Source organism: Cervus elaphus, chromosome 26, assembly GCF_910594005.1.
Source record: "Cervus elaphus chromosome 26, mCerEla1.1, whole genome shotgun sequence".
Classification (NCBI taxonomy): domain Eukaryota; kingdom Metazoa; phylum Chordata; class Mammalia; order Artiodactyla; family Cervidae; genus Cervus; species Cervus elaphus.
In genome coordinates, this window is record NC_057840.1 from 21,141,863 (window position 1) to 21,167,595 (window position 25,733).

The 25,733-nt window shown below is 40.9% G+C and overlaps 1 protein-coding gene across 5 annotated transcripts in view; it reads left to right on the forward strand.

Annotated features, from left to right (window-relative positions):
• PDE7B (phosphodiesterase 7B) overlaps window positions 1-25,061 on the forward strand; it is a 344,516-nt gene extending 319,455 nt beyond the window's left edge. For all 5 annotated transcript variants that reach the window (XM_043888459.1, XM_043888462.1, XM_043888461.1 and 2 more), the window contains 5 exons: window positions 5,872-5,963; window positions 8,727-8,871; window positions 10,900-10,996; window positions 16,460-16,540; window positions 21,367-25,061. In XM_043888459.1, coding sequence (XP_043744394.1) covers window positions 5,872-5,963; window positions 8,727-8,871; window positions 10,900-10,996; window positions 16,460-16,540; window positions 21,367-21,590 — 639 coding nt within the window. In that variant the 3' untranslated portion in view covers window positions 21,591-25,061. The remainder of the gene's footprint in view (window positions 1-5,871; window positions 5,964-8,726; window positions 8,872-10,899; window positions 10,997-16,459; window positions 16,541-21,366) is intronic.
• The last annotated feature ends 672 nt before the right edge of the window (window positions 25,062-25,733 follow it).

Consider the following 25,733-nt stretch of genomic DNA (forward strand, 5'->3'; position numbering starts at 1 on the left):
GAGAAGGCACAATCGTACTGTGCTAGCTCTCTCCTGCTAGAGTGAGCAGGAGAGAATTAGCTGAGCTCTTTGAAGGCAGCAGTATTGTCTTATTCATTCTTGGACCCCCAGTACCCACCATAGCACCTGGCATATGAGTAGCTGCTCAAAAAATATTAGTCTATAGTTCAACCAATGATTAGGGAGATGGTAGAAACTTCTGTCAGATAACTCACATTGTGGAAGTTGTGGGGAGGATGGATAGAAGAAAGGAGAATTAAGGAAAATAAAGCACTAAAATAGGGTCACTTTGGTGAAAGGAAGGGATGGGTATAAGTGACGCCGTGATGGAAGAATCAACAGGACTCAGAGACTGTTCAGATGTGAGGGCTGAGAGTGGCTGAATGATGAATTCTCCCCCAAGACTACCTAAATCTCAACTGATATTCAAACTATAGGATTTTTTGAAATGACACCAATTTGGGGATATGTTGCAAGAATTCCAGTGTGGATTTAGAAACTAACATCTAAGTAAAACAATCACCCAAAGATCTTTTTAACATTTTTCAGGAGAGGACCATGCCACGCGGCATGTGGGATCTCAATTCCCTAACCACTAGAAGCACAGAGTCTCAGCCGCTGGGCTGCCAGGGGAAGCCCCCAACCATACTCTTTGAAAACAGCAACTGTAGATGATTGAGGGGGAAATTAAGTAGCAGGCACTCCTCAGGTTATAATAGCGGGCACTCCTCAGGTTATAAATGTCAAGCATCTGAATACTTGGATGTGGCCAGGCAGAGGTAACTCTGGTGAGGCAGCAAGTGGGGGTATGCAAAGTTTGGTCTTGATGCCTGGCACTCCTGGATTTAAGGTCTTTCTCAGCTACTGACTAATTGTGTAACTTCTCAGAGATAATAAGAAACCTGGGGTCTTATTATCTGTGGGTTAATGATTAAACGGTAGACAGTTAGGTGAGAATTCAGTGAGAAAATGTAAAGTGCCAGGCACACAGTAGGTGTGGTTCAGAAATGCTAATCCCCCCTCTCTATACACCCCTTCTTGTCTTCTCTGAAATCCACTGGAGTACCCTCACCTCCAACACAGTTCTGGCCAGAACATACTTTTATTTATAATGACAGCTCCCTGAAAGATTGTGTTTGTAATGTGTGCACTATTTTCTTTTATTCTGTGCCAGCTCCCAAGCCCCCTGCATTTCCTCCCATTTTCTGGTGCTCATCTCCAAATATGGTTTCACCAAAAGATCTCCCAAGCATCCTTTTATTCTGTCTTCAGGAAGATTATTAATGAAGATGTTAAGTCAGGCTGGCATAAATAACAATGCCTAAGGCAATTCCCCAGATGCTTTTGTTCCACTCAACAGGGATATGGCGTCATTTATCATTAGGTCTTGTTACAGTTTTCCGGGCCTCTTGAAAAACTCACGTGAGGGCACTCAGGTCACATCTACTTGAATTAGTCTTGAAGGGAGTGCTCACAAGTGATGAATTAAATGTCACATCAGGGATAGGACATCTGTTACATCACACTAACCTATCACTCTCTGCTCGCATAAATCTTTACAATCAAAACAAATTAGTCTAGCATGATATTTCTCATAAACATTGGCTTTTGTTGTGTCTGGCTCATGCCCAGAAGGAGATAATAGACCAGTTGATAAAAGTAACAAAATCTCGTCAAAGGTTCAGAGCTGGTCAAGTGGTGAGTAAGGAATAATGACTCCCTGGCAAGGAGAGAAATGAATAGCAACAGAGCCGCCTATACAGAGGGTCAGAATAAGACTCCACATCATCAATTCAGCCTGCAAAGTCCTGGGGAGAAATCATGATCTGGATTTAGAACCAAGAATGGTTGGTTTTCTTGAACTTGTTTTTGCCTAATGGACCCTGGATTCTGTCACTCATGAGAGATTCTTTTTTCTCATTTGCTGAAAAAGTTGAACATTGAATGGATGATACAGATATAATGGCTAGAAGGGTGGGGGTACGAAATGATGAAATGCTTTTCAGTCTCTGACCAGCCTCCTTTACTCTCCACTACTATTTTCCTTGCTCCTTTTCCCTCATTTTTTTTTAATTGTGGCAAAATACACATAATATAAAATTTACCATCTTGACCATTTTTTAGTGTACAGCAGTATTAAGTTCAGGGCTTCCCTGGTAGCTCAGAGGTAAAGAGTCTGCCTGCAATGCGGGAGACCTGGGTTTGATACCTGGGTCGGGAAGATCCCCTGGAGAAGGAAATGGCAACCCACTCCAGTGTTCTTGCCCGAAAAATCCCATGGAGAGAGGAGCCTTGCAGGCTGCAGTCCATGGGATTGCAAAGAGTCGGACACAACTGAGTGACTTCACTTTCAGTATTAAGTTCAGTAGTATGAAGATATTTGCATTATGCAGTCATCACCACAATCACTCTCTAGAATTCTTTTCATGTTGCAAAACTGAAACTCTGCTCCCACTAAATAATAACTCCCTAGTCCCTCAGGCCCTCTGGCAACTGCCATTCTTTCTGTCCCCATGCATTTGATGACTCGTATCTCATGTAAGTAGGTCACACAATTGCCCCCCACTTTTTCAGATTTTTTTTTGATGTGGTTCATTTTTAGTCTTTATTGAACGTGTTACAGTTATGTAATATCTCTGCTTTTTAATATGCTGTCTAGGTTGTTCATAACTTTCCTTCCAAGGTACAAGTGTCTTTTAATTTCATTGCTGCAGTCACCATCTGAAGTGATTTTGGAGCCCAGAAAAATAAAGTCTGCCACTGTTTCCCCATCTTTTTGCCATGAAGTGATGGGACCAGATGCCATGATCTTAGTTTTCTGAATGTTAAGCTTTAAGCCAACTTTTTCACTCTCCTCTTTCACTTTCATCAAGTGGCTTTTTAGTTCCTCTTCACTTTCTGCCATAAGGGTGGTTTCATCTGCATATCTGAGGTTATTGATGTTTCTCCCAGCAATCTTGACTCTGGCTTGTGCTTCCTCCAGCCCAGTGTTTCTCACGATGTACTCTGCATATAAGTTAAATAAGCAGGGTGACAATATATAGCCTTGACGTACTCCTTTTCCTATTTGGAACCAGTCTGTTGTTCCATGTCCAGTTCTAACTGTTGCTTCCTGACCTGCATACAGGTTTCTCAAGAGGCAGGTCAGGTGGTCTGGTATTCCCATCTCTTTCAGAATTTCCCACAGTTTATTATGATCCACACAGTCAAAGGCTTTGGCATAGTCAATAAAGCAGAAATAGATGTTTTTCTGGAACTCTCTTGCTTTTTTGATGATCCATTGGATATTGGCAATTTGATCTCCGGTTCCTCTGCCTTTTTTAAAACCAGCTTGAACATCTGGAAGCTCATGGTTCCTATATTGCTGAAGCCTGGCTTGGAGAATTTTGAGCATTATTTTACTAGCGTGTGAGATGAGTGCAATTGTGTGGTAGTTTGAACATTCTTTGGCACTGCCTTTCTTTGGGATTGGAATGAAAACTGACCTTTTCCAGTCCTGTGGCCACTGCCGCGTTTTCCAAATTTGCTGGCATATTGAGTGCAGCACTTTCACAGCATCATCTTTCAGGATTTGAAATAGTTCAACTGGAATTCCATCACCTCCACTAGCTTTGTTTGTAGTGATGCTTCCCAAGGCCCACTTGACTTCACATTCCAGGATGTCTGGCTCTAGGTGAGCGATCACACCATTGTGCTTATCTGGGTCATGAAGATCTGTTTTGTACAGTTCTTCTGTGTATTCTTGCTACCTCTTCTTAATATCTTCTGCTTCTGTTAGGTCCATACCTTTTCTGTCCTTTATTGAGCCCATCTTTGCATGAAATGTTCCCCTGATATCTCTAATTTTCTTGAAGAGATCTGTAGTCTTTCCTGTTCTATTATTTTCCTCTATTTCTTTGCACTGATAACTGAGGAAGTCTTTCTTATCTCTCCTGGCTATTCTTTGGAATTCTGCATTCAAATGGATATATCTTTCCTTTTCTCCTTTGCTTTTCGCTTCTCTTCTTTTCACAGCTATTTGTAAGGCCTCCTCAGACAGCCATTTTGCTTTTTTGCATTTCTTTTCCATGGGGATGGTCTTGATCCCTGCCTCCTGTACAATGTCACGAACTTCTATCTGTAGTTCATCAGGCACTCTGTCTATCAGATCTAGTCCCTTAAATCTATTTCTCACTTCTACTGTATAGTCATAAGGGATTTGATTTAGGTCATACCTGAATGTTCCAGTGGTTTTCCCTACTTTCTTCAATTTAAGTCTGAATTTGGCAATAAGGAGTTAATGACCTGAGCCACAGTCAGCCCCTGGTCTTGTTTTTGCTGACTGTATAGAACTTCTCCATCTTTGGCTGCAAAGAATATAATCAATCTGATTTTGGTATTGACCATCTGTTGATGTTAACCACTAGGTTATTCCCTATGAGTCTGTTTCTTTTTTTATTCATTAGTTTGTTATTTTTTTTAGATTCTACATTTAAGTGATATTTTACAGTATCTGTCTTTGTCTCATTTGACTTAGGATGGTGGTGTTGGCGGTGGTTTAGTTGCTAAATCGTGTCCAACTCTTGTGACCCCATGGACTGTAGCCCATCAGACTTCTCTGTCCAGGCAAGAATATTGGGTTGCCATTCCTTTTCCAGGGGCTCTTCCTGACCCAGGGATCAAACCCCAGGTCTCCTGCATTGCAGGCAAATTTTTTACTTCTGAGCCACCACAGGAGTCCTTCACTTAGGATCATGCCTTCCAAATCCACCCATCTTGTTGCAAATGGTACAACTTCATTCTTTTTTATGGCTGAGTAATATTCCATTATATCACATCTTCTTAATCCATTTATCTGTTGATGAACCTTTAGGTTGTTTCTGTACTTTGGCAACTTAACTTCACTTTTAATAAATGTTATCTTCTGTATATTTTTGTAAGTTTAGAAAGAAACTGGAGAATGAATAGACTCTTAATCTTAATGAAAAGGCCAAGAAATGATGAATAAATAAACACGTAAGAAAATAAAGGAAAAAGATTTCCTGTAGACTAGCAGAGTTTTATTCTCTGTGGATGAAATCAGTGGTAAGGCCATACATGTTTGCTAATTTAGAATAGAACCCAACAGGTTGTTATAAATAGTCATTTAATTGGTTAGCAAATGTTCAGACAAGCAGCATATTTAAGGTCAACAGAGAGACTGAACATAATAGAGGTTCTCACAAAGGAAGAAATATCAAGACAGTTGAAGAAGAAAACAACTGTAGATTCAAACCCAGACTTAATGGGCTAAGTGCCATTATACTGGTCACAAAGATTATTGACAGTGGTTCTTAGACTTTAGTAACCACAATAATTAATCACCACAAATCTACCGAAACAAAACTGAATTGACTGGGATTCAGGAGTTTGCATATGTTACCAGCTGCCCAACAGGTTCTTCCCAGTTTTGATCATGGGCAGGGCACAGATCATAGCAGCGTCCGTGAGACCAGCCTCTGTTTGGCTGAGTAGTATGATTTTGGATGATGCACATAACCCTAGGGTATCCATCACTACCTATTTTTACTGCCTCTCTTTCTTCTACAGTGAGTGTAACCTGAAGGAGTTTTCAAAAATAGGGGCAGAGGCAGGACTGTGGCTGCTAGAAATAAACCGTCATTCAGCCCTCCACTGGAGGGGCAGCAGGGTCTCGCCAGTCCCCCATGATTATTATAGCCTGCAGAATAGACCTGCAGTTGTTTTATTTTGTTTCATTTCTGCTCTGCCTCTGTGTCCTCAGGTATGAACCGGCCGGAGGGAAAACATTGGCCTCCACAGAGCTGTGTTCAGCAAGAGAGATCGGTATCTGGCTTCTCCCCCGTTTATAGTTTTAATTTTCTTTCTTTCTAGAATATGTCTGTGCTGGAGAATCACCACTGGCGATCTACGATCGGCATGCTTCGAGAATCAAGGCTTCTGGCTCACTTGCCAAAGGAAATGACGTAAGTGACCTAGAGATGAAACATACCAACGTCCACACGTTAGAGATAAGCCGTGTGCTCTCGGGCTTGAGACCCCCGGGGTGAATGGCAGGGAGCCAGCCAGCAGTGCTTCCGGCCCACACTCCCTTAGTCGCCTATCAGGGAGATGTGGTGTCAGTTACAGCAACCCAGAAACCAGAGTCCCTCTGTCAGCTCTGAAAGGGCCTGGAGAGTGTAGGACCTAATGTCAGGAAAAGAGATAATAAACAGTTCTCAGCTTTCACACTCTTCGGCCTCAATGCTGTGCTTTGCCAAACTCCTGTCTTTTATGTTAGCAAAACTGTCCTCCTGTGTAGATCCAAATAATAAATATTTATCAAGAAGGAACACAGGAGTTCCCAAGTGAGACTGAAGCCTTGTTCAATAAAGGGTGTTTTGCCATTGCCAATCTTAGTAAAAGGAGAAGTCAGAAATTCTGTTCTAAAACATCTTTTGTTAAGTGACTGAATGGGCCCCAGCCATTTTTTTTCCACCAGGAATTTACCTATGTTTCTTGCATTTTAAACAGAAGTGGAAATACTAGTTTCCTGGTCCACTGTTTGTTAGGCTGAATATTTAGGCCGAGACCTACTAAATGCAAGACCATGGCCTCATTTCTGACCTCAGTTTAGCTGCTGCACCATATTGGCCTTAATTTAGCCTCTGCACTGTCTTCCAAGACCACCACCAATTCCTATCTGTTTCATTCAAATACACAGAACCCAAGGTAGCTAGGAGGGAACAAGTAAACAGATCCCTGTACCATCTTCCAGAGGGCCACCAAGGTCAAGGGCCCTGTGGTATCTCTTGGTAGAGCAGCAGGATGCTCTGGGTGCACTGGTTTACCCCTGGCCTTCTGCTCCTATCTTACGCTGCTTCCTAGCTCCCAGAAGAATGTGAAATTCATGGAAGGAATTTCAATTCTGATAACACTTTACCCACTGGAACCAAATAAAATCAATCCTCATGCAGGGAATAAAAACTCATGCCTTTTATGAAAACAACAGGTGGCAAAGATCAAAAGAATTAAGTGCAAAAAGAATTAAAATCTAGAGTAACAAATCAAGTTTGGAGGAGAAAGGAGGAGGTGAAGGACAAGGAAGTCAAAGAGAGGAGAGGGAAGGAAAGAGAAGGAGACAAGAAAGAACAAAGTGATTTGTTCTTTTGTCAAACCAGATTTGTCCCAGTAAAGCCCCAGTAGGTAAAGACTAAAATAGAAATTTCATAAAAAAAGAAATAGAAATGGCCAATAAACATATGAATATATGTCCAACCTCACTAGTAATCAAGGCAATTCATATTAAAATTACAGTGAGTTACATGATATTGGCAAATTGGCCAAAAAAAAGTGTAAAGGGTAAGACTGTAAAGCCATGACAAGCTCATCTATTACTGCTTGGAGTGTAAATTTATACAATGGTTTTGAAAATAATCAGCAATATCTAAGAAATTGAACATACTCTGTGATCCAATAATTTTATTCCTGGACATAGTCCCTAGAGAAACTTTGCAAATGTAAAATTTGAGGTATGTAATGGTATTTATTGTGTCATTTTTTTCATAGTAGTCAAAAACTAGAAACTATTCAAGCGATCATCAAAAGTAGAATAGATACATATATTGAAGTACAGTCCTACATTGGGATACAATCTAATCACGAAAATGGATGAACAACAGCTCACACATCAACTCAACTGACCTTCAAAAATATATTAAGCTAAAAAAGCAAGTCACAAACTGATACTTGCCACATAACTTAAAGTGCACAAGCAGTTAAAGTTAAACCATAGTATTTAGGCATGCATGCACGGGTGGTAAAATTATTATCAATAACAAGGAAATTATTAAAACAAAAGTCAAGATAGTAGTTGCTTCAGGGGTTGAGAGGAAGTGGGGTTGGATGAGAGACACAATGAGGACTTTCTGGGGTACTGGCAGGCAACGATCTTGACCTAGGCAGTGATTGTAAGATGTTTATTTTATAATTTATCCCTTAAAATGTTTGTGTATGCTCTGTGCACTCTATCTAAACATACTTCACTTTTAAAGGTGAATTTTTAAAAATAGATATGGATTTTCCTCCCATTGATTACTTTCCATATATGAGGAAAGCCCTAATTTGGTTTACTTTTCCAAAACATTCCATTGTCTGTATACCATTTGTTGACCAATATATTGCTTGAACACTGCTTTTTAATGGTATCTTAATCTACTGTGACTCTTTTGTAGGTTCCAGTGTCTCTTTCCAGCCTATCCATTTTGCTCCCTTGATGGATCTTTCCATTCCATAGAATCAGTCACTATTATTGGCTTCATTACTATTATTATACCCTTTCTCTCCCCATGCAAGTCTTAAGGTTTGAGTTGGTGTGAGCCCTATAAAATGCACAATCCAAATGCCTGTGATTCTGTGAGTCTTTGTGACCTCCTTCAAGCATACATTTCTTGTTGGCTTCCGATCTTGCCACTCATAGGAACTGTGGGAATGTATAAACTGCCACAACTTTCTTTGTTCACCCAAGGTTTCAGTCACTCTGTTCAGTCCTTGGCATACCTCCCATCCAAGGACAGAGTGATGGTGGGTGAGAGAATCACACTTGGGCTGCAGGGGACCAGGACTCTGGAATCAACAGTATCAGAGGCAGAAATAAGAAAACAAGCCACCTGATGATCACAGAATCAATCACTCTGCTCAAAGGGATTTGCTTTGTGTGTGTGTTTTCTCTTTCATTCTTGTGGATGCAGACAGGATATTGAACAGCAGCTGGGCTCCTTGATCTTGGCAACAGACATCAACAGACAGAATGAATTTTTGACCAGATTGAAAGCTCACCTCCACAATAAAGACCTAAGACTGGAGGATGTACACGACAGGCACTTTATGCTTCAGGTAAACAACAACAACAACAAGACATCATTATCCTTGCTATAAAACACTAAGGATACAATCAATCATTTTAGCACATCTGAGAAGGAGTATCCCCCATGGTATAAGCTAGAGCAGTGACCTAGTTTACTAAAAACCTTGAGACACATGAAATTTTTAAGTGGTTTCCAAGCAAGTAAAATCTGGGTTTCAAGTCAGTAAGTTGATAATATCTCATTTTTCCTTGTTTGGTATCTGCTTCACCACAAAGTAGCCCCCCTGGGTAGTTGCATGCAGTAAAAATTTACCACATTTTGTGGCTTGATGTAAAGTTGATCACTATCATACTTTTGCAATGTCGAAAACTATTCCTTTAGTACAAAAGTGTATTATGTTAACTATAGTACTAACAAAAATTGAGAAATGAGTATCTTTCCTTCACCTCAAGCCTATTTAATTAAATCTTGCTTGACTTCTTTTTACAACCTAAACTCATATATTCATCTGAAGCTCAAAGATATTTACCTAGTCTTACCATTATCAAGTACCAATAAATAAATGATTTTGTTTAATTGAATGAACTGAATCATATCAAGCGCAACACTTTCTGCTTCCTTCCGTGGCAAGAAGCCATTTGTGAAGTGCAGGGAAGAAGTGGATCTTGGAAGCAGAAGTCTGACCTGGTATCCAAACCAGAGCCTTTAGCTTGATCTTCCATTTTCTCTCATCTTCCTTCTTTCCTTTTGGCACAGAAGACTGACTGAGTGGATCCTGGATGCATCTAGATAGACCAGCTTTAACCAGGGAAATGGTTAAACCAGGGAAATAGCACATGGGAGACTAAACTATACAGTCTTTTCCCTTCCATACCTTCAGGCTGCCTTCTGAAGTTATCCAACTGCTCTATCCTTTGCAGGAAATGCCCTCCTCCCAGGTGTAAAACTGAATCTCCCTCCTTCTTTCTTCCCAAATTAGACTTCTAGCCCCTGGGTACCACCGACATCTGATTTTAGAGACTCAAATCTTTGAGTAGCTGAAAGATTTGGCCTGGACACTTGCATTCTAAAAGGAAAGCTTGCTAAAAAAAATTAAAAAATAAAAATAAAATAAATAAATAAAAGGAAAGCTTGCTAACACACATTAATCCCTAAAGGGCAGAAACTGGAGGGGGTTTCTGCCACTGACCTCCTCTAACAAGTACTGGTGCCCCCATTCACCTGAAATAAAGAGCCAACCAAGTTTGCAGCTTAATATGACCCAGGCTCTCCCAGACCCCAACGCTGCTAGCAGTTCTATGATCCCAAAGAACTAGGTCAAAACCAGCAGACCTTGCCGATGGAGGGCACACCACCAGAGGCACATCTAGGCGGTGGTTTCTCGGCAGTTGTTTGTTAAGAGGGAGAACCTGCTTCTTTGGAAATTCAAGGGACCCCTCCTAGGGTCAGCATCCCTGACAAAAGCTGGCATCCCAGATGCAGAACTATGTGAGGCAAGCCAAGAAGGCCCAGACTCATCTCTGCCAAGCAAACACTCCTGGGCTTGATACAGCTTAGCTCCCTGGCTGGCAAGGAGCTCCTTAGCTCTGAGCTTGCTGACACACACAGATACGGCCATGTAAATGCAAACACACACAGTTTAAGTGATGTATGGAGTCGGCCAATGTGGTCACTGTGAGGTGAGGTCCCAGTGATCTCACCCGAGCCTGGTTGGGGACACTGTGGCCTCCCTGCCCACAAGAGGTGGAGCAACAGAAGGAGCCAGGCCACGGCTTTCCTTGGCCTGTCCACTCCAGGTCTCCTCCAGGAAGCCCCATGTCCTTGGACGGTGACTCTTCTCTCCTTCCCGCTGCTATAAAGTGGGAGTTCTGAATGAAGGGTTTGTGCGGTGGTGAATAAGTGCTGTTTCCTGAAGAGGCACGTCAGGGAGGCCTCTGTAAAGATGGGCTTGGTACCGTGAGGTCGAAGGGCAGGTCTGACCGCCCTTGGGCTAAGGGTACATTTGCTGCTCAAGGATCATCCTTTGACCATCTCTCCCTGCCCTGTCATTTCTCAGATTGCCTTGAAGTGTGCTGACATTTGCAATCCTTGTAGAATCTGGGAGATGAGCAAGCAATGGAGTGAAAGGGTCTGCGAAGAATTCTACAGGCAAGGTTAGTAGGGGTCCAACTGCTGAGTGTTCATCAGCCCCTCTCCTTTTGGACGTTTATCCTAATAAAACAGGAAATGGATCGTCTATCCTGACATCTGTTACTTCATCAACTCTTATTACCCCACTTTTCTCTTTAAACCTTTTGCATACCATCTGGCCCTTTTTTGGAAATAATTTAAAAATAAATAAGTTGACTTTCTATGGAAACAGGTAGTAACGAGGTACAGTAACATGAGCAATAGAGGGATATAGATAATTTTCATGGTTTTTCTCTGTGGATATAAGAGGCGCAGGACAGTTTGACTTTTACTCTGACCTTCATGTTAATGAGCTGAGCATGGCTTAAAAGCTAAATGCCATTTGGGGTCAATGTTTTCCACTCTGACAGAAGGACTTGGACTTTTTTTGTATTTCTTTCCCTTGCTTTCTGAAAGTGAATAAAGAAATACAGCATATTTAGTCAGAGTTCATCCTCTCATATATATATTGTGAAAAGACAAATGGTCCCAAGTTAGGGTATAATTTTTAAGAGGTTAACCTCATTCAGAAGTAAGGCAATGAATTAGCAGCAGAATCTGGACATTGGGTGGGTTCTTGGCCTTTAAATACAGCTTGTTTCTTCAGGCCTGGTTTCAGTGCTCAGGATGTTTTTTCAGGCACAACAGTGCCCTGATGTTAGTGACAGGCTCGGGTCTGAGAACAAATAAAGCCTGAAGTGTCCCACATACCAGCTCTGTGAGGAGGTCAAGTAGCAACAGTGAGCCTTTTGGAGACGCCTCCGTAGAAAGATGAGTCAATGACATTGAGATGGTCCCAAAGACAGAAGACAAAACAGAGCAGAGTGGGTTCACATGGGGCCGGAAGGCTCTGCTCCCCATCTCTTTCCCTTGGGTAAAAGCACCCATGTAGCGTCCATTCTGTACAATTTCACTTCAAGTGAGTGTGAGTGGTTAGTAATCAAAAGGTTACTTCTAGTTGCCCATGTTACAAGATCACCACGGACGGAAAAACAAAAGGAAACATGATGAACTTAGAGAAGGGAGGTTAGGTTAGATAAGATAAGTACTTTACTGTAAAATATAGAAAATGTTGAAACAGCCCAGTGAGAGAAGGGCTAGGATCGTCATCCTTGGAAATCAAACAATGGGACAGAGAAAAGATGCCACCCTGTCCGTCTGGGTTTTGACTCGACCATGTGTTCTTGTTGACACTGATCGGAGTTTAACCCTTTCATTTACTTATCTTACACTCTGCGGATTATGAGCTGCTTGGGGCAGGGATCATGTCTCTTGGGCAGAAGGCAAGGCATACAGAAGTTGTTAGCTAAGTGGAGTAAATGGGATCAACCAATAAAGGTAATCTGTAAGATGCCTTTGCAAAAATGTGGCCTCATAATAATACACATGTGCAGCATTATAGCGGTTCCCTGGTGGCTCAGTAGTAAAGAACCAGCCTACCAGTGCAGGGGACGTAGGTTCCAACCCTGGGTCAGGAAGATTCCCTGGAGAAGGAAATGGCAACCCACTCCAGTATTCTTGCCTGGAAAATTCCAAGGACACAGGAGCCTGGCAGGCTACAGTCCATGGGGTTGCCAAGAGTTGGACACAACTTAGTAACTAAACAACAACAAGCAGCATTATAAGACAGAACCACCTAGAACCTTTGTGACGCTGATCACTAAGGGTGAGCTTTCATATACTTTGCTCCATATCATGTCTCCTGGCAGAGAAAGGAAAGTACAGGGTGTCAGGTCCTTTTTAATTAACAGCCTTTTTAATTAACTTCTAGCAGAAGTTCAGCTTATTTAAGAGAAGACTAGACTCTCTGGTTATCCAAACTGCTTGTCCTCCATGCTGAATTATTTTTTTAAGAAATTCTATAAAGCACTATTTGTATCATTTTGATTCATCTTCTTCCAGCTTTCCATTTAGGATTTGGGCTTCCACAGACTGCTAACAATTCCTGCCAAAGTATCTTTGATGATTCGTGATGTTGATCAAAGGAAAAGCCCAAAAATCAAGGATGAGGACAGAGAGAGAAAGAAAGATGAGATTCCATGAATTAGGAAGACAGTGTTAGATCCTCAGGACAGATATTAGAACTCAAACATCATTCATCCTCTTCCTCTCAATGACTCAAAAAAAGTAGAATTTCTGTCCTATGGTAACAACATATTGGTATCTTCTCAGTCAACCAAGATTCCCAGAAGTTTTCATTGAACATATGCTTCCAGCCTTGTCTAATCCTCAGCAAAACTGTGATTTTCCTATGTGCAAAGCCCCATTGCAGGTGTCATGAAGGAGACAAAGAATTAAAGTTAATGTCTCACAAACTCAGAATACTAATTAGTAAAGTTCCTGGAGGAGAGAAACTGCAATTTTCCTCACTGTATTTTCTACATTAACAAAGTATCTGAAATATATAGTGCTTTATAAATTCATTGAAATAGTTGAAAGAATAAATGATCCAACTGGAAGAAAATCCTCTCATGGTGGAGGTCACAGGAGAAGATCTAGTGCTAAGGATGGTAGAATCTGAGCTGGGTATTAAAGGATGTGTAGTGAACGCACTGTCCAACAGGATAGACACAAGGCACATGTGGCCATTAAATTTAAATTAATCTGGTTAAATGTAAAATTTAGTTCCTCAGTTTTATTAGTCTTATTTCAAGGGACTACTATAGTGGGCAGCGGAGAGAATATAAGCATCATTGCAGGAAGTCCCACTGATCTGGATAGAGAGCAGTGGAAATGGGACGAGGCATGGGGAAGGGACCATCCCCGTGCCTCATAGACCAGTTTGGTTCCAGAGAAGGTAAGAATAAGAGGATCTGTTGAGGCCCCTGTATACCAGGCTGAAGTAGAGACTATGACAATGGGAGTTGTCTTAGAAAGTGCAATTAGGGCAACATATGCAGTTGAAGCAGAAGAAATACTAAAGAAACTAGCTAAGAAACAGAAAATAAGAATGAGTTTTCAAGAAACCAGATGAAGATGTGAGATATGCATATGTACATGTGTCTGCGAGTTCAGTTGCTTCAGTCCTGTCCGACTCTTTGCGACCCCATGGACTGTAGCCCACCAGGCTCCTCTGTCCATGGGATTCTCCAGGCAAGAATACTAGAGTGGGTTGATATGCCCTCCTCCAGGGGATCTTCCTGACCCAGGGACCAAGCCCGAGTCTCCTGCATTGCAGGCAGATTCTTTACCACTGAGCTACCAGGGAAGCCCATATATATATGTATGTGTGTGTGTGTATATATATATATATATATATATATATATATATAATGGAATACTTTAGTTATTGTTGTTGTTTAGTCCCTAAGTCATGTCTGACTCTTTGCAACACAGTGGACTGTAGCCTGCCAGGAATTTCCCAGGCAAGAATACTGGAGTGGGTTGCCACTTCCTTCTCCAGAGGATCTTCCTGACCCAGGGATCAAACCCACATCTCCTGCCTTGGCAGGCAGATTTTTACCTCTGAACCACCAGGGAAGTCCACAGTGGAATACCACTCAGTCATAAAAAAGAATAAAATTTTTGCATTTGTGAAAACATGGATAAACCTGGACGGTGCCATGCTTAGTGAAATAAGCAAACAGGGAGAGATAAATACTGTATGCTTTCACTTACATATAAAATATAAAAAATAAAACAAATGAATGAATATAAAAAAAAAACAGAAACAGATTCACAGATATAGAGAACTAGAGGCTATCCAGCTGGGAGAGGGAAGAGGAAGGGGCAAGACAGCAGTAGGGGATTAAGAGGTTAAAACTACTAAGTATAAAGTAAATAAGATACAATGATGTAATGTACAACATAGGAAATCGCCAATATTTTATAATAACTTTAAATGGGATATAATCTATAAAATTACTGAATCACTATGTTGTACACCTATAACTAATTTAATATTGTAAATCAACTATTCTTCAATTTGAAAAAAGAAAGAAGACAGACTAGAGTGAAACCAGGGAAAAGAGACATTTCAACAGAGAAATAAATGAGATTTGCTGCCTCAATACAGAGGGTAGAAGGAAGAGAAACTTCCCTCCAAGTGTCATGCTTGACTGAAAAATCCCTATTAACAGAGCTAAGGAGGTAAGGAGTGAAATCAACTTGAGGAGAATTCATTTTGATATTAAATGGTGTCATACCTGTCCTCTCAAGGCCGTTGTCACCTGGCTTCCCTAAACCCCTCAGGTTAAGCCAAAGTGATTTCCTCACATCGGTTTTGAGAATCACCATGGCCCTAGAGACCAAGGGAGCCATGGCTACAGTCTTAGAGAAAATGACAGAAATGTGGCATCTCAAAAGATCGTAGCTCCGTGGTTAAGTGCAGACCTTCTGAAGCCAGACTTCCAGCATTAGAATTTGGGCTCCCCTCCTCATTGCCAGAAGGACTTAAGTCAACAAACTTCTCTAGGCTTCATCTCAGTTTCCATATCTTATAAAATGGGGGCTATACTGAGCTTGTTATGAGGATTAAATTAATTAAATAGGTAAAGTGCTTAGAACTGTGCCTGACACACAGCAAACATGGTATAAATATGTGTGTTTTTCTCCTCTAGTTTAGAGGAGTGCATTCACAGCTGTGAATTCAGTGAGTGGTTCTGAGAACCAGCTTCTCTACTGATTAACTAGATTGTTTTTCCCAATGAGAAAATTACCCACAATTTTTCACCTTCAGGAAGAATCAATAAAGTATTTTGATAAAGCTTTGCATGATGTATTTCTCCTTTGGTCTTCTAGCTGACAGAGGCATTATAAAGAAAGATCATCCTTACTTGTATATGTCTGACTGAGCCCCTTCACTGTTCATCTGAAACTATCACAACATTGCTAATCGGCTATATCCCAGTAAAAAATATAAAGTTTTTTTTAAAAAAAAGATCATCCTGACCTTTATACTTTATTTAATTTTTAGTTATACTGAGTAAAATTCTAAGGAGTAAGATTGAAAGAATCAGACCCTTATTTTGATTAATTTTGTAGCTCTAGAGATACTCTCATATGAGATCTTCCTATTTATAGTTCCTCTTCCTTGTTTTCTGCCTACTTATTATTCCTGGTTGTTCAGGTGAAACCAGATGAGGGTCAGGCAGAGTGAAAGGAGGGAAAAACATAAAACCTGTTTTCTTAATCTGTAACTTCAAACCAGAACTTCCATCTCAGTATTAGGAAATTGGCCATTCATTTTCCTGTTCATATAAAGTTTTGTTCAAAAGTTTATTCTAATCCCAGAGCATACCTATTAACAACGAGCCTATTGTAAATGATCATTGATATGCTGACATTTTAAATTTTCACAGAAATTACCAGAGCAGGGCAGAGTCAGTCATTGCTAGAGCATTCCTAGCAACAAGGCAAGAAACGGTAATTCCCAGGTAACTCCTTCCAACTAGACCATTAAAAATTTCAAGTTCTACAATACCAATGTGTTTCTTCTTCTTTCTTAGGTGATCTTGAACAGAAATTTGAACTGGAAATCAGTCCTCTTTGCAATCAACAGAAAGATTCAATCCCTAGTATACAAATTGGTGAGTTGAACTCAACTGTAATTTTAAATGAATAATTTTGGCACCTCGGCCAAGAGTCACAAAGAAGACCTACACACAGCTTTTGAAAGATCCGAACTAATTAATGCCCCTTTGAATAACTGAATCCAAATAAACACTCTAGTCATGACCTATCTACTAAATAATTATCAATTGAGATGAAAAATACAGTAAAGTCTTTGTTATAGACCCTTAATAAACAACTTGTATTAACTTTGTTGTTTAGAATTGAATCAAAACCAAATGAAGGAAAGTAACAAGAATCAATTATTGGGTGCTGGAGGTCAGATTAGCTCACTCTCTCTTTAGGACTTGAAACGTGGAAAATCTGTAGTTTCGGATCCTTCCATTTCGGTCACTACCCTTCATCCTCAATGCATAATTTCAAAGGCTGGGTCCCCAGACTCAGGCCCATAAACACGTGACATGGGGTCCCATGCTTCTTCACTTCAAAATGTATTTTCAGTCTTGTTCTTTTAGGGCCACACTCTCAATTGTCAATTTCAATAAGTGTTAAACAGTAACTCTAATTCCTTTAAAATAACTATTCGTTTCTTTCACTTCTTTAAACACTCTATCAATTCCATCTACATTTAAAGCAAGTCTTTCTTTTCCTTGCAGTTTCCTCCAGTTAAAACCAAACTCAGAACTTGAACTCTTTTACTTATAAACTATGGTCCTGACATGTACCAGTTTAAGTTTTTCTGAACTGCCTTAACACAGTTCAGACAGAACTGCCTTAAAACAACTTAAGGCAGTCACAGTGCAGCAAACTTTTGCAAGGCTCAAGGCTCAATGCCTGGAGATTGGGAGGGCACGGGGCACCCAAAAAGATCAATTGAAAATTGAGAAAACCAGGCAGTTAGAATGATATGCTTCCAATTACTGAGGGTCAAATTGAATCCATAGCCTCACAAAAGAGTCGCAAAGTCAACCTAAGGAAATAGGAATAAAATTAATCTAGTTTTTAAAAATCTGAAGGGAATGTGCAAATATTAAAATAGATACATGGGAACACTGAAATTATTGATAATTTTTTTCTCAATTGCCGTTAATATCATTATGTTTTGTTTACAATTAAACTGATTCCTTCACCTGAAAAAGGGAGAGGGGTGTTGTTATAAAAAGCAGAACCCAGGAAGAATCCAGAGCAGAGAAAGCTACAGAATTGCTGGGGAGGGCGAAGGGCAGCAGTATTAATGGAAATGCAACCTCAGCCTCCTTGGATCCAATGCTGTATCTGATTGGAAATTTTGCAGATGCGATTCAAAGGAAATAGACCCTGACCCAAATCCTAATCCCAGAGCCCAGTTTGTTAAACTCTGGTTAGAAAGGAATTTGCCAGGCACCTGTTAAAGACATTTTCAGTCCCCAGAGAAAAGCACTTACGTTGTTAAGCACACAACCTGGATTTGCAAGACAGACTTGATTTTGGAGATTCTATTCTCTTGTTGTCATGAGAACACACTTATTTTGTCAGATCATATGTCCTGATTTTCAGCTCAGGAAAATGTGGTTACCATAGATACCTGTTTTTAAAATGGGATGAGGATTGAGTGCCTAGGAAAATCCCATGGATGCTACACCAGCACACCAGTAATAAGGAGAAAAAGTGATTATAAAATAACCCTCAGCAGATAAATCTTTCTGTCTCCATTCCACATCTCCCAGCTCTGCAGGTTCAAGGCTTGGAGGTGTGGTATGCAGGGACATATCAGGCTAAACTGGAAAAACCCAGATAGATAAACATAGTCTAATGGAGGCTGTGGGCTCCAGCCTCCCAAACAAATATTTTTCCAGTGGGTATGAATAATGCAGGTAGTTCCTCTGTCCTGATTCCCTTGGGACTGAAAATGTCCTCTCTTTTTCCTTTCCCAATCCACAATGAGGATTTCCTGAGTACCGTCTCAGGCTTCGATCTGATTCTCTTTTTAAGTAATTCATATTTACCCAAGTGAAAAAAGGATTTTCTATCCACCCCTCACCCACCTTCCTCCCCACTCCCATCAAACTCTACCTTTCAAAAAGTAGGTGCTCAATCAAATGAATCTCCAATTGGTGAAACCTATAGAAAGATGGGCTTCCCTGGTGTTTCCGAGTGTAAAGAATCTGCCTGCAATGAGGGAGGCCTGGGTCAATCCCTGGGTCAAAAAGATTCCCTGGAGAAGGAAATGGCAGCCCACTCCAGTATTCTTGCCTCAGAAATCCCATGGACAGAGATGCCTGGAGGGCTGTAGTCCATGGGGTCACAAAGAGTCAGACCTGACTGAGTGACTAACACTTTCACTTTCATAGAAAGATAAGGAATTAGGAATTCCCTGGCAGTCAAGTGGTTAGAACTCAGCAGTCTCACTGCCTGGGGCCCAGGTTCGATCCCTGGTTGGGGAATTAAGATCTTGCAAGCCATTAAAAAAAAAAAAAAAGCTAGAAAGATGAAGAAAAAGAGGCTTTCTTCAATCCTTGTTAACTCTGAGGCCATCATTTCTCCCCTCCCCCACCTGTAACCTTTCAGGAGAGCAATGTCCCCACAAAGTCAGGCTCTGCATCACTTAGTAGAAGAGCGTGAATGTGAATGTGTTAGTCACTCAGTCATGTCCAACTCTTTGCAATCCCATGGACTGCAGCCCACCAAACTCCGCTGTCCATGGGATTCTCCAGGCAAGAATACTGGAGTGGGTTGCCATTTCCTTCTCCAGGGGCTCTTCCCAACCCTGGGATCAAACCTGGGTTTCCTGCATTGCAGGCAGATTCTTTACCATCTGAGTCAGTTTGCACAAATACAGTGGGAACCTGTGGGACAGCCTCGAATCTAATCATGCAGAAGCTTTGCTTCATGAGAAAAACTGCCTCATGGTGTCTATTCAGACTTCAAAATCACTCTCCTATCTCCTATTAGAGGTCTTTATATCTAATGAGTAGAAATATAGAGATGCAACTCCAGAGTAATTTCAGGAAAAAAATAAGCTGACTTTTTTTTAAGTACTGGATTTTTAAGTATGGGATTTGTAACTTTTTAATACTCAGGGTAAACCTGGTAAATATTCACACCTTAAACTTCAGAATAGTATGACAATATTGCAGACTATCTTTTTAGATATATAATATCTAATATCTCTTAAGATGGAAGATATTCAAAATTAGATGTGGAGGTAGTCTAGAATAGCAAGCAAGAACATTCCAGAATGAAATCTTAATTGTCTGTCTCCCCACATAACCTTATCAAAATGTACACAGTAAGTCGCTGGCTTAACTTTTTGCTCCTTAGAGTCAGGTTATCTAACATCATCTTATAATATTTAAATCATATTTCACATCTAATGAGAAAATGCAGACACATATACTAACATTTAGAATCAATGCATCCTTTTCTCATCTCCAGAGCATCCTCAAAGGCTAAGTATTGGCTGTTTGTCCAATAAAAAGTAATCCAGTCAAGCCTTATAATTCGCATGACTATAAACACACAGGGAGAGTTGTCAGAAGATTTCATTATGCTGAAAAAACTTGCCTCTCCCCATACCACAGAAGTCCCCTTCTCCCAATACCATTTCAAGGGAAATACAATAAAACCTAAATATGTCCAAATTTGTGATGAATCCAATAATTCCAACCTAGACTGGAAATTATCTTTGCTTTAATAAATCATGCTTTATATGGAAAGCACATTAACAGTGAGACGTGATTAGAAAGTTCAACAAGACTAAAATAATTAAGAGAACAGACATGCTAACAAAGAAGTCTCATATCAACCCATCTTATCTCATCATTCAAGCAGAACTTTTATGCAGGTAAAAATCTGTTTTGAAGACAAAGAACTTTTATTATCTACACCTGGTTGCTTAACATAATAGAAAGTAAGACAAAAATGTGAAATGATAATCCTGAAGAAATATCTTCAGGGTAAATGTATGAATGAACTCTTCAGATGGTCTAAATCAACAATGTGTGGCTTCCTGGTGTCACTTTCCCTTTCCTCCCCTCCCTCAGCCACTTTCCTTAGTTCTAGCTCATTTTTTTTTTAACTTTTTTCTTTATATGTCTTTATCCTTCTTCAGGGCTTCCCTGGTAGCTCAGACAGTAAAGCTTCTGCCTACAATGCGGGAGACGCGGGTTCGATCCCTGGGTCGGGAAGATCCCCTGGAGAAGGAAATGGCAACCCATTCCAGTATTCTTGCCTGGAAAATCCCATGGACTGAGGATCCTGGTAGGCTACAGTCCATGGGGTTGCAGAGTCCTACACGATCCTTCTTCAAATGAAAGTGAAAGTGGTCAGTCATGTGGACTCTTTGCGATAGTCCATGGAGTTCTCTAGGCCAGAATACTGGAGTGGGTAGCCTTTCCCTTCCCCAGGGGATCTTCCCAACCCAAGGATTGAACCCAGGTCTCCCACATTAAAGGCAGATTCTTTACCAGCTGAGCCATAAGGGAAGCCCAAGAATACTGGAGTGGGTAGCCTATCCCTTCTCCAGTGAACCTTCTTCACATAGTAATAGCCAATATTTGCTGAGTGTTTGCTATATGCCAGGAACTTTCTAAGCATTTCACATGTGTTATTTCATTGTCCTAACAACTCTACGGGTTTGGTACCCTTCTTCACTCCTCTTTACAAATGCAAAAACGGAGGCATAGAGAGGTTAAATGCCAAGCCTAAGGTGACTTACCTCATGCTCCTAGGCTGAGGGCAGGGACCACATCTTGGAGGCCTCCATACCCCTGGGGCCGAGTGCATCATGGGCCCAATCGTGTGTGTGAGGGAAGAAGTGGTCCTACTGCCCTGCTGGTGATGACGTTGGCCTTGCCTGTTTCAGGTTTCATGACCTACATCGTGGAGCCCCTCTTCCGGGAATGGGCCCGCTTCACGGGACACAGCGCCCTGTCTGAGAGCATGCTAAGCCATCTCGCGCACAACAAAGCCCAGTGGAAGAGCCTGTTGCCCAAACAGCACAGAAGCAGTGGCGATGGCAGCCCGGACCACAAAGGCCCAGGGACCGAGGCCGAGGAGCAGACTGTGGCCGAAGGCGACGCCCCCTAGTGCCCGGGGCCGGCGCCCTGCTCCGCACACTGATTGACAGCCTCCTCGCGCAGAGGCCTCTGGGAGGGCGGATGCTCTGGGGGCTCTTGCTGATCAACCCGGCCCCTCTCTGGACATCACCCAGGAGCTCCTCGGAGTCCACCCTCCTCCCACTCACCTGCCTCCCTCCTTTTCCCGAGTGTACAGAAGCCATCCGTCACCTCAGCATCAGCTGCCGAAATGAGCAACTCCATTCCACGATGAGGGAGCCGATTCCAGGGACCGGCTTGGCCCTGGAGGAGACGACTAGGGAGTAAGAAAGAGGTGCTCTTGCCGTGGCCCCTGGGGCCCTGGGTCACACTGTGACGGGCGGCGCTTCCTGAGTCCAGAGCATTTTAGCCTTGGCCATCGGACTGCTGAGCTGCATGACAAAAACACCAGCATATTTGGAACTCCAAGGACATTGGTCTTAAGTGCAAGAGCGCTGGCGAGAGAGAGCGTGAGAGAAAGTACCTTCTATTTTAATAATAATTATTATTATAAAATAATAATAAATCTTTTTAACTTTTCTATTTTGTGCACTAGACAATGGATCTAAAACTCTGGACAAAGATTATTCAACGTACCCAAACGTGAACAGGGGGTTCATTGTTTTGTTACGGACTCCATGCCACTTTGGGTCAGAGATTTGGCATCTTCTCAATTTAAGAAACCACGTGTCCTATCCGATGCGAGGGGAAGGTGCTGTACAGTCATTCCTTTGCACCATTAGTCAATCTGTCTTTTATCAGTAACTCAGATTCAGTGACATGTTATTTTCACACCTGTACATCTTCTGTAAATATCAAGCGCTACTGATTCCCACGCCAAAATACATGAGTATTATGGGATTGCTACCTGTATAAACAATGGCACTGTGAACAGAATACTGTTAGTTTTAATACAAGAGAATGCATTTGTAAATATGGTATAGAGTTTATTAATATACTATTGTTTGCAGATAAAGGCCTTAACTTTAAACATCTTTTCATCTTCTGAAAGCTGCCCAACTTCAGTCCTCACAGATGTCCTTCTGAACTGCCTGCCCATGTCCACCTTGATGCTTGCCAGCTAAGGTCACAAACCAAAACTGAATCAAGTCTTTGAGGAAATATTTTGGAAACTTCACACGCATTCCGCTTGAGACCATAGTGTCTAATCTATGGCAGCAAGCATGGTTTCCTCAGATGAACAAGACTCAACAAGCCTGAAGTCACTTTCAATACAGCGATGTTGCACTCTGTTTTAACAAGCCAGCTGATTAGCTTGTGTTTCTACGACTCCTGTCATGGACATGGTGGTGTGTCAGCCTCACAGGACACAGAGCAGGTCTCACCAACCTTCCATAACCCTGTCAGCTAACCATCAGGGACTTCCCTGCTCCCCTCTAACACCATCATCTGTTCTGGCTATAGTACCAAAGCACCTTTGGTTTATGGTTGGCGTGAATTTCTTTGGTGTTAATAGTAACTGGACTTTTCTTTTTCTTTCATTTCATATGAACTACCCAACTGTTTAGCAGACATTAACATCATTTAAGGAAAGAAAATATTTCTGTTGTCTGGTAGAGTTTACCTTCCTAGCAGGTTACTGTGGTTAATTATGGCTCTAGCTAGCAGAGTCACTTTGGAATTTTGTTGCCATTTTTTCTGCAGACACTTGGCTGGAAAGTCAGTTTGTTACAGCATTCTTCTCTAGTCAACTAAACTCGGCACATTGAACCTTTTCTTTAGAAGTTCCAGCACAACTAATGTTAGATGAAAATTGGCAATGCCCCATTTCTTTTTATCTTCAACAGTGTGGTAATGGGGAGAATGATAATATGATTGTTTCTGCTACTATCAAGCTGTTTCACAAGCTGATAGAACCTCAGCTAACTCTCATTTCCTAAGTTCAACTCTTTTTTTTTTTCCTCCTAACATACAAATGAAATGTGAGAAACTTGACTGGATTGTATTAAGTTCCTGCAGAAAGACCGAGGCTTGCAGAGTTAAGGTTTAGGGTGAATTGGAAAGTTGGTTGTAGTTTCATTAAAGTAGGAGAGATGGTCAGAAGGTACTAAAGCAAGTGTGAAAACCTCATGAAATGGGTGGATAATAAGTTGAAATTATTGATATGGGTAAGAAGGGGAGTTGTGAAAACTTAACAAACTTTGGGTTTGTTTTGGGGGCTTTTTTTTTTCTTATAATAACTATGAACTGACATGATTCTTTATGGCTTTAATACTCTGAAGCTCTTAGCTTGGTGAGTCCTCAAAAGAGAACACATTGAATGTATTTCTGCTTCCAAACTCACTTATTTTGGTTTGGTGATGCAGAGAACTTTTGAGTAGTCTATTTCTAATTTTCATGAGATCAAATCAAAGAAAGCAATTACTGAGGAAGATACAGGAAAGATAAGGAAGAAGACACGTTTTAGCTAATGGAGCCTCTCCTTTGAGTTTAGGAAACCTTGTTTAAACAATATTTATATCATAATTTAAATAAATAAGACTGGAGGCATTTTTCGTAGTTCCAAATTTATAGGACACAAGTATTTTAGGTCTTAAAGAAGAACTCACAGAGAAAACTACCAAATATCTAACTATTAAGCCTATGAAGCAGCTACTAGTACAATAAAAATCTGAAGCAGAATGAGATGTGATGCATAAACTAGTTACATTTGTCTCCTTCCTTCAACCATATGAGTTCCTAGATCCATTTTTTTGTAAAAAAAAAAAAAAAAACACAAAGAATGTGAAAACATTTGTTTTCTTTTTTCCTGCCTACTGGTGGCTGTCTTGCAATATATCAATAGAAGGAGTCTGGTTACTAATTAAGACACAGCTGTTGGATCATCCGGGGACTTTATTTTCACTTTTTTTTTTCCCTTAGACTCTGGATCGTCACTTGCTGACTTTCCAAGTTTAATTCCTTCAGTGCTTGAGAAGAAAGGAATCAAAGGGTTCAGGTAAAGTTAAAATCAAAAGAGAGAATAGATATCACTGCCAGGCCTGATGGACAAAGTCTGCTTTTCCTCTTGACAGCACCCACAAACAGTCAGAACGTTTTTCCTGAAACACTGGCCTCCCCATCACTCCCTGATAGGCCGAGTGAACATCCTGCTGTCTTTCTACCTGCCTACGGCTTCCCGCAATGGGACGGGGATCGTGTCCTGCAACACCATCACCAGATAGTGCTTCCTACAAACCACAGACTTGTTTTGTAAACTTTTCTCATGTTGAATCAGATCTGCTCACTGATTTGAACATTGGTTATGAGCTTGTATCTCACTATATTTCTTATGCTTTGTTCTTTTACGCAAACCCTTAAAATTGTGTTGTTTTGTGTACACACGTGAAGTTTGGAAAAAAAACAAACGAACACCTTGTGAGTTTTTGCTCAAAATGTGGCATAAATATTCATTGGCATGTCTAGATAAACAATTAAAAATAAAGATAATTTCTTTAAAATATCACAATATGAAAAATACTCTGATTTCCACCAGGTAGCATGTTATCAGCCAACCAGTCAGATTCAAGGTCAAGGTCAAGAACACTGCTGCAGCCATGATTAGTGTGATCCATTCCACTGGATGCTACAGAAACAGCCATGTCCATAACGCTATCACTTGCCAATTAGGGGGAAAGGGCCATCATTCGATTCTGCCTTTCCCCTGAGTCCTGATAGTTTTCTGATCCACATTTGTCAAACTCATATATGAATGAGAATAATGTACAACGCTTTAGGTTGTGGAACCATAGCAGACTTACTTGTGAAAAATATAGTCTTGTATTTCAGGATTGGAAACCGCCAAGAACAACAGAAAAGTTCAGGCAGGACAACTGAGTGTCTAAATCTATCTGGAAATAGAGGAGGAATGAAAAAAAAAAACACAAAAACTACCCATGTTTCCAAGAAACAGTGTTGTATCTTTATTTATTCCTCTCATATCTATTTTGTTAAGATTTATATTCAGAATCTCACTGATTCTGTAATGCTTCCCCATGTCTGAATGTAGTCACTTTTTTCATTTGTCAACACTCAGAGTCATCCAATCAAAATCAAAAGTGAGACCGCAGTGGTTTTCCAAGTAAAAGTCAGACATAACTTTCAAATGTACCCAGGAACCTAGCAGAAACATCGT